General features: G+C 36.2%; 1 protein-coding gene and 1 long non-coding RNA gene across 5 annotated transcripts in view; both read left to right on the forward strand.

Moving 5' to 3' along the window:
- The window catches only part of LOC105135219 (putative disease resistance protein RGA1), a 15,290-nt gene extending 2,399 nt beyond the window's left edge, over nucleotides 1-12,891 (forward strand). The window contains exon 2 of one of the 2 annotated variants that reach the window (XM_011040000.1): nucleotides 10,057-12,891. In XM_011040000.1, the coding sequence (XP_011038302.1) occupies nucleotides 10,057-12,835 (2,779 nt within the window). In that variant the 3' untranslated portion in view covers nucleotides 12,836-12,891. Of the gene's footprint in view, nucleotides 1-9,116 lie in introns of those variants that run through there. The other variant, XM_011039999.1, reaches the window with a different exon arrangement.
- LOC105135220 (uncharacterized) lies at nucleotides 2,562-6,345 on the forward strand. 3 transcript variants are annotated; one of them, XR_844138.1, is made up of 6 exons: nucleotides 2,562-2,662; nucleotides 3,612-3,911; nucleotides 4,154-4,232; nucleotides 4,325-4,372; nucleotides 5,135-5,397; nucleotides 5,788-6,345. It is a non-coding gene; the product is annotated as an uncharacterized LOC105135220 (long non-coding RNA). The 3 variants fall into 3 exon arrangements; XR_844139.1 differs by lacking the exon at nucleotides 2,562-2,662 and adding an exon at nucleotides 2,830-2,885; XR_844140.1 differs by lacking the exons at nucleotides 2,562-2,662; nucleotides 3,612-3,911; nucleotides 4,154-4,232; nucleotides 4,325-4,372 and adding an exon at nucleotides 4,480-4,896.

Raw genomic sequence — 12,891 nt, forward strand, 5'->3', positions numbered from 1 at the left:
ATTCAATGGAGGGATTAGAGCAATGGGCTGCGTGTCGTTTTCCTCGCCTTCAAGAATTGAAGATAGCCGATTGCCCTGTGTTAGAACGAAATACCAATTATACCCTCCGTCAAAAAATTAGACACCCGGGGATCGTCGCTGATGTCAGTTAGGAATCTCACTTCTATCACTTCTCTTTGGATTAGCCGTATTCCAAATGTGAGGGAGCTTCCCGATGGGTTTTTGCAAAATCATACCCAATTCCTTGAAAGCTTAGACATATGGGAGATGCCAGATTTGAGCTGAAGTCATTGCCAGAGAGTATCCAACATCTCACTTCTCTCCAATCTCTAACCATCTTGCGCTGTCCAAATTTGAAGAAAAGGTGTGAGAAAGATTTAGGAGAGGACTGGCCTAAGATAGCTCACATTCCTAAGATTATAATCGATTAAGGTTGGTATGCAAATTAAATTTGTAATGAGAATAAAATATATATATTTTCGTAGTTTTAATTTGTTGTAATTGTTTAAATAATTTTCTCAAATTCATATAAATGTGTAAAAATGATTGGTTCATTATTTGTTTTAATTGAGACTTGTTTTACTAGTACTGTAATAAGTTTTTTTTGGTTACTCCAAAACAAAAACTTGTATAAGAAAATCAACTGTTGAGGTTTCTCAACTAAAATATCAATCTCATAAACATCCTTTTAGCCTTTATGAAGACGTAATTAAATGAAACTAATAATATTTTGCCATTCATGATCGCGGTGGAAAAATAAGGGTTTATCAGCAAACCAAAAAAAAAAATCAACAGATTTCAAATTCAAAATAATATTAGAATCCAATTACCAAAATCCCTTAACTTAAATAAAGGGCACATCACATTAAATCAATAATTAAAAAATAATAATTATTTAAATGATGTTCAAATGATAAGAACTTGGAACTAAGGGATTTATTCTTTTTGTAATATCAGATTCAAGTTCTTGGTTACTTATATAATAGCCACTGGAGATTTACATGGTCGTTAACTTCAGGATCTATAGGATTAGTCGTGATGCATATAAACTGGCTCGGACACTCATATTAATATATAAACAAAATTGAAAAAAAACATAAAATCAATCAACAAAAAAACAATAATTAAAACTTAATACATAAAAAAATTCAGATCTTATATTTGATTCATTTATATTTTTTATTTTTAAAAAAATATTATTGATATTGGTATATAAAAACAATTTAAAAATATTAAAAAAAATTGAAGTAAAAAAATTATTTTTAAAATACTAAAATAAATAGGATGTTAGTCTTCTTGCATTAACTTCTGGTTCTGTTCTTCTATTTTTCTTTGTTCAACATCTATGAAATTATAAATTATATTACGTTCAAGTTTCCCTGGTCAGATTATGTTCCTTAAACAATGTTTAAAAGTTCATTAATGGTAATGTTGCTAATGGAAGTACAGGTGAGGTGGTATATTTTCATAAAAGTACCCATTTTATTGATAGTTTGAAACTAAATCCATTTCATCATCTTTTGCAATGTCTTGCAAAAGGAAATTTATCGTATTTCCATGGAAATATATTTTGATCTTTCCCACAATGAAAACTCCGTGTTTCTATAAAAAAAAATATTGTTATTTAAAAATTTAAATTGTTATATGAAATTATACAATGTAATTTATATTATTTTTTAAAATATATTTTTTATGATTAATTAATTTTAGTTATAAAAAAATAAAAATAATAAAATTTGATCTTTAACATTAAACCTTTAACTCAATAATAAATAATTATCTAAACAAAAAAATTTATACCATTAAATAATATTTTAAAATATTATTTATATTATTTTTTAAAACTTTTCAGCCACACGATCGAAAGCTCGCAATAGGAAATGATTCTAGTGGGCCACACACTACCCATCCATGTTCTAAAGGTTCTAGACGCAAGTTTCATGTCTTGCAAGTTTCATTTTGAATTTCTTTTTAGAAAAGCTTTATTTTATTTTGTTTTTATTTTTTAAGAAAATATTATAATGTAAAACTTAATGGAACTTCTATTGGATAAAAAATAATAGGAAAAAACTTCATCCTTAATATAATTTTTATTTAATAAAATATTGTTGTTTTGGGCAAGATTTTTGTAAAAAAAGAGAGTATATTTTGGATAGCAAATCAATTAAAGAATGCTGAATGATCTAATTGAAAAAGATATTTAGTTTCAGGTTTCGGGTGTGGTTAAAATTATGGTGTATAGTACTTTTTAAAGTATTTTTATTTGAAAATATATTAAAATAATATTTTTTATATTAATAGATAAAATTAATAAAAAAATACTAAAAAAATATTAAATTGAAGCTTTTAAAATAAATTTAAATTTTTTTAAAAGGTTCTGTTCATCAATTGATAGGTGGTGAACTAATTAAAGCTAAGGAAATTCAAGTTCCGAATCCCTTTAATCTTAAAATAAAATATATTCTGGCTATAATAAAATAAAATAAAATTCCTAGTCAATTCTACCATAGAAGTAGGCCTTCCATGGAGCAGGACCACAGGCTTTGATGGTGGCTCCGTTTTCTACTTTTTAAAATTGCACAGCCCGGCCCAGCTATAACCAACTACGGCCCCTACAGTCTCAGTTCCCGCCGTCCAGTTCTCCACACCAAATCTGTCCAAGGTCACTCGCTGTTCACATGCATGGAAACCTTGATTTTATACTAACTAAAACTCGTTTCCATGGAATCCTCAATCTCTCATGCACATTCATATGCATGGATGGAATTAGGGTTTAGGCCACTGTAATAGTGTAGTTTTCAGGCTGAAATGTAAAAAAGGTTCGATGTGATTTCTCTTTCATGTATTAGAAACTCATTTGACTTATTCAAGAAATTGGATTTGAGGTGGGTTTTATACAATTTTCCGAGATTAACTTCTTATTTTTTGTGTTTCTGGTTTGTAAATTGTGGTTGTTGATGGAAGTAATTGGTAATGTAGTTTATGTATTTGCAGAAAGTCTCCATTCAACACGTTTATTGATTGTTTCCAACTTGAGCAAATCATATCCATTGCTGAATGTTTGATGGCTAAACACTAGTCTTGTTTAATAAGTTCTTCAAGGATTTTAAATAATCTCTCACTATCTGCCTGTCTCTCAACTGTGTTTGAGCCTTCCAATAGAACAGTCTGCATTCATTTACTTGAGATATGTATAGGCATGGAAGCCCCATTCAGTTGACAGATAATTGCCACTATAAAGACCATTACTCTATTGAAACCCATTTCGTTACCACAACGTGTCACCCGTTCCATCTTAGTTCACTGTTATTTTATTCTAAAAAAATGATAGATATGCGTCTTTAATACAAGATTGTATTTATATACTAAATTACAATGATCCGTCCGTGCTCGATACGATATTTCTGGTATCAATAACAAATAAGATATTGAGGATTCTAGGCGAATTGAATTATTATTCCAATAGATCCTAGAAAGTTTCAGGATGTAATAGTTGATTTGGTGGCTAATAACTGATAGGGCATAATCACCGATTTAGTTTTGGAAGTAGTGTTGATTTTTCAGTCATCTTCCTCGTCTTTTCTCTAGCTAACTTCTGTCCTCTTTTGCAGGGACATTGGTAGTCAATATCAACTTCATGTTGATAGCCCTGCTGCCATCCGGCAAATACCTGCCCCGCCGCAATCAACTATATGGGCTAGGCACAAAGACTCTCCTGATGAAGAAGACTCGCCAAGCACTGTTGTGCAGACTACTCCTCGCACTATAGGCAGCTGCTCACAGAGGGCTGGCAAGACTGCAGCCCTGACCAAGATGACTGCCAATTTTGATTAGATCTTTTGCGATCTATGGTTATGAAAGCGAAGGGTACGTTGCCTCTTGGTTGCAAAATTTCCTCTTCAAAATCTCAGGTAATTGATGCTGTCATTCAAGGAATTTTCTATATTTTTGCCTTTCTTGTTGACCTCCTTGGCGACGTTTTTTTAATCATTATCATAAAGGAAGATACATCTTCAAATTACCTTCTTCGTGAATTGTATATGTTCAGTTTCATTTATGATGGACAATTATGTGCTTTAATGTCTGGTTATTGCTAGGGTTGACCATGCATTTAATATTTCTCATTGAGCTTCTCTTTTTGTTGGTTTTGCAGAATAAAACTCAGGACAGTAAATCTTCAGAGAAGACTTGCAGAACGTTCGACTGTTGTTTTAAAAGAATTTTAAAAGTTGGTGAGAGATGAGTGGCTTTATAAGTGCTGCAATGATGTTTCAAAAGAATTTGTTAAAGGCATTCATTCTAGTAATGCATTCTATGTGACCAGGCATCTGGTAATGCTGGAGGATCTCTGCAGCTGTGGCGTCTAATATGCGTAAGCGTGCAGTTCAAGCTTGAAGATTTATACATGTTGCAGATTATGCAGCCCCCCTGTATGCTAAGCAGACTGAAAATGAGGGTGAAAATGGTAGCACCAGTCAACTGAAACTGTAGATGGCTCTTTGCAGCCTTCATTTGAATGTTCAGATGAGGGACTTGGATTTACATGGTTTCTTGGGTACCTGTTTCTTGTCAGACATCTTATACTTCGTTATGAAAAAAGGAAAACTGCTCTATTTAGATACCAGAACAAGGAGAAACTTAGCTCCGCTGATGACCATAGAGAACTCAAGAACCCTTAGGAAGCATAAAGCAAAAGCATTTTTCAAATGAAAGGAGAACTAAACAAAGATAGGACTCCCCCTTGAGCCGTACACCAAGGTAGTATTATGCTTCCTGGAAAAGCCCGTCTGCAGCTCCAATCAGAGTACTATAACCTCATAACCATTTTCTTAAAAATGCTCACCTTCTCCATACGAGGAAATACTAGCTCATGGCACAACAAATCGTATCTTCTTGGTACCTTCTTAAATAAAAAATTTGTCCTGCCTGGAAATGAAAATAGAAAATGAGTGTTTTATATTTTGCTTATTATATTAGCATTCTTGGTTACGTGTTTCTTGATTCCAGGTTCAGTGGTTTGCTTAGGTGATCTGCTCACTACTGTTGACATTCTTTTTTTATTGAATATTTCTTTTCAAACCTTTTCTTGTACAACAAACTTCTTATTTGGTACTTTACTTTGTTCTTCTTGCAGGCTGCAAGCTTCACAATGAAGAAGACACCAGCTGAGAGGTCATATGTCTCAGCACTTTGCAGAATACTTGTCATACTCCATTTTCGGGTGTCAGAGTAAGGTGTGACAAAATTAATGAGAAAACTCTTGAATCAGGCGGCCGAAACTGTATCACTAGAGAAAGACCTTAGTAAAGGAGTTGAAACAGATGGCTGAACGATTCAAGTCAGTGGACAAGCAACCAGAAGAGGAGCTATTGGATGATCAATCAAGATTTATTTTAGGTAAATTTCTTTTTTTCCTAGGAAATTCCTGAAAGATGTGCGTCTTTAATGGCAGTTCGCTAGACATGTTAATCACAAATCACAAAAAAAAAAAATGTAAATCAAAGAAATGCTGAGAAGCTGAAATAAAGACTGTATTTATTTACAAAATTACAATGATCTGTCTGTGCTCGTTACAATATTTCTGGTATCAATAACAAATCAGATATTGAGGATTCTAGGCAAATTGAAAAATTATTTCATTAGACACTAGAAAGTTTTCAGGATGTAGATTGATTTAGTGGCTAATACTTGATGGGGCATAATCACCAATTTAGTTTTAGAAGTAGCATTGATTTTTCAGTCTTCTTCCTCTTCTTTTCCCTAGCTAACTTCTATCATCTATTGCAGGGACTTTGGAAATCAATGTCAACTTTGATGTTGATAGCCCCGCTGCAATGCTACAAACACCAGCCCCGCCGCAATCAACTAGACCATCTCGTTCTAGAAGATGGCTAGGCACGAACTCTTCTGATTAAGAAGACTCACCAACCACTGCTGTTCAGCCTGCTCCTCCCACTATAGGTAGCTGATCACAGATGGCAAGCAGGACTGCTGCCCTGACCAAGATGACTGTCAATGCAACCATTAGGAATTGCTGAATATGATGAAGAGGAAGAAGATTCTGAGGTGACATCAGGGGAAGATTCGTATGACTGTCCATTATGCTGAATGAGCATTTTACAAATTTTCCTTGCAAATATCGTGCTGTCTCAGCACTATAATCTGTTGTATCCTTATTGTCTTTTTTAATGCTGGGTTTTGTATGGAAGTTATATACGTTCGGTAGCTCTTTTGTAGTGTTCATTTTACTTTGGGGGGTTGGACATCCTGCCAGTAAAATCACCTCTAAACTACTTAATTGTATGAATCTTAATTCATCTATGAGATTGTAGTAAGTTCTCATGAGTTTTCCAGGGTTGTACCTTCGCCCAAGCTTTTCATTTCTGGGGTCAATTTAATCGTAAGCTCGGTATATTTCTCTGTACATAGGGCCATGTCAATTCAAGGGATCGTGGGCTGAACTTTTGGATGTTGCATTATCGCTTTGGGTTTTTCTTTTGATTGTACAACAATGAACAAAGAGAAATTTGAAAGCACAATCCATATGTTGCAAGCAGAAGTCTCAACTCACACCCACAAGGACAAGTTAAAGGTAGGTAGATAGGCTTGTAGCCGGAATCCGGGAAGTTCCTCCATAAGAATGAAACCAAGCCCTATTCCCCTACTAATAACTCGCTTAAAAACCCTCCCTCCTCCGGGAAGTTCCTACATCTCACACGGGCAAAATTGCACCACAGTTGCACCGAGGAGCTTGATCTAGTGGTGAAAGAAATTTGTCTTTTTGTATTGTATTTGAGTTTGAATCCTCATGTGTATATTTATCATCCTCGCGGTACCTTACATGTCTATTAAATTTGTAAAGTATTTAATGAATCATAGAAACTAATCGTGATACGCCTAAGTTGTAAGAGCACCCACCTAAATAAAAAAAATTGCACCACAGTTTTGAAACCAAGCACAGGAAGAAACGAAGAACGTAGGAGTCATAAAAAATTGCACCATAGTTTTGATCAGAAACAGCGCCTCTTGGTTGCCAAATTTCTTCTTGGAGACCCACCAAAAGGACGTTCTTGACTTTGGGGAGTATACAAAAGCAACCCCACCATCTTTTCTTTTCTTCCATCTTTTATGTTCATTCATCTGATTGAGGCATTCTTCTCTTTCATGCCTGGCGTGTGAGACCCACGCGGATTGGCCAGTGCGGGACACAGACATTTATTAACCGACAAGCTAATTCAAGTGGATAAATGTTGTCTTCGTATCATAGCCATGTTACTTCTCTGAAACTTCAATTGGCATAGCTAGTCAAAGTCTGCACAGTGTAGAGCCCAGTCAATTATTTTATTTAGTCAAGAAATTGTATACTTACCATCACCACACACCTTCACGTTTTCCATTTCTCAATAATTACTTGCAATTTCTTGCTCGCATCCCGTGCTTTTAGCTATCCTTGAAACTTTTCCAATTCTTTCTTTGTCAACATCCGATTCCTTCCCCTTAGATAACAAGCTATGAATGCACTTTTATTAATTTATGAATTATAAGATATAAAGTGTAATTTTTAAAAATATAAAAAGTGAAATAAAAACATGATTAAACTATAAGAGATTTTTATAATTATTTCTAAGAATTAACTTGGAATGATATGGATGCACTTAAAAACTGCTATGCTCATTTGGAAAAAAGAAAAGAAAAGTAAAGTAAATTATACTCAAAATGATAGTTAATTCTGGCCTATAATAAAACAAATAGGGACTCCAAGTAAATTTATGTGTTAGGGTGTGCCTCTATTTTGTAGAAATTCATATAATCTAGTTGCGGAAATTCCTCGTTTAAACACTCGTCTGTTTAATAATCTTTTCAAGGCTCAACTATGTTACTAGATTCATGTGTTAAATTATGAATTATATCATGTTCAAGTTTCCCTCGTCAGATTCTGATCCTTAATCTATGTTTAGAAGTTCAAGCAGGACCATGTTATTTATTGGGAAACTAAATCCATTCCATTTTATTTTGTTTTTTTTTTTTTCAAATTCTCGTTAGAAAAGGATAGAAGTGTTTCAAGCAGAGAGTGTTTATTAGATTCTGAACCTGCAATAATCTTGAGCACAGTCATCCTGAGCAATATGTTGAGGCAATTTCTACCGTGCCCTTTTAGCTCTTTATTAAAGGGAAAATATATTCCCATCTTCCATACGTGGAAAGAGGGAGTCAAATGACTTGTTTGTTTCTTGTGAATCCATTCTTTCTTTCTTTTTTTTGTGAATCCATTCTTGTCTATATCGATGGAAGTGGAGATGTTGTCTTCGAATCACAGCCGTGTTGCTTCTCAGAAACTTCAATGCTTTAATACAGACAGGCATGGCTAGTCAAGTCTACACCGTGTGGAGCCTAATCAGTGTAGTTAAAAGACAGCGGTTTTAATATTTTGATAAAATTGAACCACCACACTATAATACAGGCATGGCTAGTCAAGTCCGCACCGTGTGGAGCCTAATATAATTCTTTAAAATTTATGACGTTTAGTGACCAACAAGGAAAAGACAGCGGTTTTAATATTTTGATAAAATATATTAAAAAATATTTAAATTTAATAATTTAAATGGTTAAATATTACCTTAAAATATTGTTTATTTTATTTATAGGGAAAACCTGTAATAAAGAGAATGGGTCAAGATTCTTGTCTGTGGATGGAGGTAAAAGTCACCTCCGAAAGGAGGTTCTGATGCAAGTGATGAGTTAAGACGTGTATTTACCAAACTCTAGCTCTTGTTGCAGTGCTTCCTTTTGTTTTGTTTTCTGTGAGTAAGATCAAAACTCTCATGTGGAAGGAGACAGTAGCTGCATGTTAAAGACAATACCGTGATTGAATCGTAGTTAAATCCCAAACAAAAATGAAGAAAATGTTGGTTTGATCCATGATAACAGAGGGAAACAATGCTTTGAACTTGCTTTATGTTCCAACTATTTTACGATTTGCTTTTCATAAAAAGGTAAAATGCTCTGAATTATCCTCATTTGATTCTCTCTTGCTTTTGTTTTCTTACAGGGTGAAATTCCGGGGTGCTGCCTTTTGCTTTGAGAAGTCATTGTTTAAAGGAAAAGATCACAAGATAAGAATCTTTTGACTTGTGAAACTCCAAATGCTGTACAGCTGGCATTTTAAAGAGAATGGGCCAGGAACAAATTATTGGCATCTCTGTTCAACTCATATTATGTTATTTCTTTTTTTTTAATGTTCTTCACTTCAAGTCCAAGTTAGATTAGTTTTCTTTATTCCAAAGAGTGAGAAATTGTTTGGTCCTTCTGTATTTCTATTTTCCATAACCAATCTTGTGTTTCCATTAAAATTCCCTGCTCCCTTTTAAAGTCCGCTGCAATTCTCTTTTCCATAACCAGTCTCGTGTTTCTTTTAAGATATCCTGATCATATTTAAAGCCCTTCGGCACTACTCTTTTCCATTAACAATCTTGTGTTTCCGTTAAAATTTCCTTTCTCATCTCCATAACCAATCTTGCGATTTCAGTTGTTACCAAGACCCAGATTTTCCAAAGCAAAACAGGCCATGGCTGATGCAATTGTTTCTGCTCTTGTGAGTCCAATCCTGGAGAACTTGAGCTTGCAGGCTCTCAAAGAGGCTGGGCTTGCTTGGGGCCTTGACACCGAGCTTGAGAATCTCGAAAGTACCTTCGCAATTGTTCAAGCTGTGCTCCAGGATGCAGAGGAGAAGCAATGGAAGAACAAGGCTTTAGAGATTTGGTTAAGACGCCTCAAGGATGCAGCTTATGATGTTGATGATGTGCTGGATGACTTTGCAATTGCAGCTCAAAGGCATCGGCTGCAAAATGATCTAAAAAATCGACTACGATCCTTCTTTTCTCTTGATCATAATCCACTTGTTTTTCGATTGAAAATGGCGCATAAGTTGAAAAATGTGAGAGAGAAACTGGATATCATTGCCAATGAGAACAAAAAGTTCAAGCTAACACGAGTTGGGGACGCAGCAGTAGATACCTACGATGGGCGGCATACAAGCAACATCCTGAATGAATCAAGCTCAGTCGTGAATGAATCAGAAATTTACGGAAGAGGCAAGGAGAAAGAGGAACTAATCAACATCCTGCTCGCTGGTGCAGACGATCTCCCTATTTATGCTATATGGGGAATGGGGGGGCTCGGGAAAACAACACTTGCTCAAATGGCCTACAATGAAGAAAGGGTTAAGCAACAATTCGGTTTGAGGATTTGGGTGTGTGTCTCTACTGATTTCGATGTAAGAAGAATAATAAAAGCCATCATAGATTCCATTGATGGTGCCTCATGTGATCTTCAAAAATTGGATGACTTGCAACAACGCCTTCAACAAAAGTTAACTGGAAAGAAGTTTTTGCTTGTACTAGATGATGTGTGGGATGATTATGATGATAGGTGGACTAAATTGAAAGAGGTATTAAGGTCCGGAGCTAAAGGTAGTGCTGTAATAGTAACTACGCGTAATGAGATGGTTACTCGTAGAATGGCAGCAACTTTTGTCCAGCCCATGGGGAGATTGTCTGAAGAAGATTCTTGGCATTTGTTTCAACGGCTTGCATTTGGGATGAGAAGGACAGAGGAGCGGGCGCAACTGGAAGCCATTGGAGAATCAATAGTGAAGAAGTGTGGTGGTGTTCCTTTAGCTCTAAAGGCACTCGGGAACCTAATGCGGCTAAAAGATAATGAAGATCAGTGGATAGCTGTCAAAGAAAGTGAGATTTGGGATCTAAGAGAAGAAGCAAGCAAGATTTTACCTGCTTTGAGGTTGAGTTACACTAATCTATCACCACATTTGAAGCAATGCTTTGCGTATTGCGCTATATTTCCAAAAGATCAAGTGATGAGGAGGGAGGAGCTGGTTGCTTTGTGGATGGCAAATGGTTTTATTTCTTGCAGAAGAGAAATGGATTTGCACGTTATGGGCATTGAGATATTCAATGAACTAGTGGGAAGGTCATTTCTGCAAGAGGTCGAGGATGATGGATTTGGCAACATAACATGTAAAATGCATGATCTTATGCATGATCTTGCACAATCCATTGCAGCACAAGAATGCTATATGAGTACAAAAGGCGATGGGGAGTTGGAAATTCCTAAAACTGCCCGTCATGTAGCTTTTTATAACAAATCAGTAGCTTCGTCTTCTGAAGTTCTCAAGGTCCTATCACTTCGCTCACTTCTTGTGAGGAATGAACTGTATGGGTATGGAGGGGGAAAGATTACTGGTCGAAAACATCGAGCCTTGAGTTTAAGAAATATCTGGGCCGAGAAATTGCCGAAGTCAATTTGTGATTTGAAACATCTAAGGTATCTAGATGTGTCGGGCTCCTGGATCAAAACACTGCCTGAAAGTACAACCTCACTCCAAAACCTCCAGACACTAGATCTGAGACGTTGCAGAGAACTCATCCAATTACCAAAAGGCATGAAGCACATGAAAAGTCTTGTCTATCTTGACATAACGGGTTGTTCTTCACTTCGATTTATGCCAGCTGGAATGGGGCAATTGATATGCCTGCGAAAACTTACCCTGTTCATTGTGGGTGGGGAGAATGGTCGTCGCATAAGTGAGCTGGAAGGGCTGAATAATCTTGCTGGTGAATTGAGTATCGCAGATCTTGTGAATGTTAGGAATTTAAAAGATGCCACAAGTGCCCATTTGAAGTTGAAGACAGCTCTTTCATCACTGACTTTATCTTGGCATGGTAATGGATATTACCTTTTTGTCTCTTGGTCATTTGCGCCACCGCAAGAAAGAAAGAGGGTTATTCAGGTAAATAACGAGGAGGTCCTTGAAGGGCTTCACCCTCATTCAAATCTGAAGAAGTTGAGGATATGTGGATATGGAGGTTCAAGATTTCCTAATTGGATGATGAAATTGGACGAGACGCTACCAAATCTGGTAGAGATGGAGCTATCAGCATGTGACCACTGTGAACAACTTCCACCATTGGGGAAACTACAGTTGCTCAAGAGTCTTGTATTACGGGGAATGGATGGTGTGAAGAGTATTGACAGCAATGTGTATGGAGATGGGCAGAATCCATTCCCATCTTTGGAGACGCTGACTTTGGATTCAATGGAGGGATTAGAGCAATGGGCTGCGTGTACATTTCCTCGCCTTCGAGAATTGAGGATAGTCGATTGCCCTGTGTTGAACGAAATACCAATTATACCCTCCCTTAAAAGATTAGACATCCTGAGAGGTAATGCTTCGTCGCTGATGTCAGTTAGGAATCTCACTTCTCTCACTTCTCTTTGGATTAGCGATATTCCAAATGTGAGGGAGCTTCCCGATGGGTTTTTGCAAAATCATACCCTCCTTGAAAGCTTAGACATTTGGGAGATGCGAAATCTGGAGTCTTTGTCAAATAGGGTATTAGATAACCTTTCTGCTCTTAAAAGCTTGAGTATTTGGCGTTGCGGGAAACTTGAAAGCTTGCCAGTGGAAGGTCTTCGTAACCTCAATTCCTTGGAGGTCTTACAAATAATTGGTTGTGGAAGATTAAATTGTCTGCCAATGGATGGGCTGTGTGGCTTATCTTCTCTTCGCACCTTATCTGTTACGGATTGTGATAAATTCACATCTCTATCAGAGGGAGTGCGGCATCTGACGGCACTTGAGGATTTGCGGCTTCGTGGATGTCCAGAGCTGAATTCATTGCCAGGGAGTATCCAACATCTCACTTCTCTCCAATCTCTATCCATTTGGAAGTGTCCAAATTTGGAGAAAAGGTGTGAGAAAGATTTAGGAGAGGACTGGCCTAAGATAGCTCATATTCCTGACATTAGAATCGATTAAGGTTGGTATGCAACTTAAATTTGTAATGAGAATAAAATATATATTTTAGTAGTTTT

The sequence above is a fragment of the Populus euphratica genome, unplaced genomic scaffold (genome assembly GCF_000495115.2).
Source record: "Populus euphratica unplaced genomic scaffold, PopEup_1.0 scaffold72.1, whole genome shotgun sequence".
NCBI lineage: Eukaryota > Viridiplantae > Streptophyta > Magnoliopsida > Malpighiales > Salicaceae > Populus > Populus euphratica.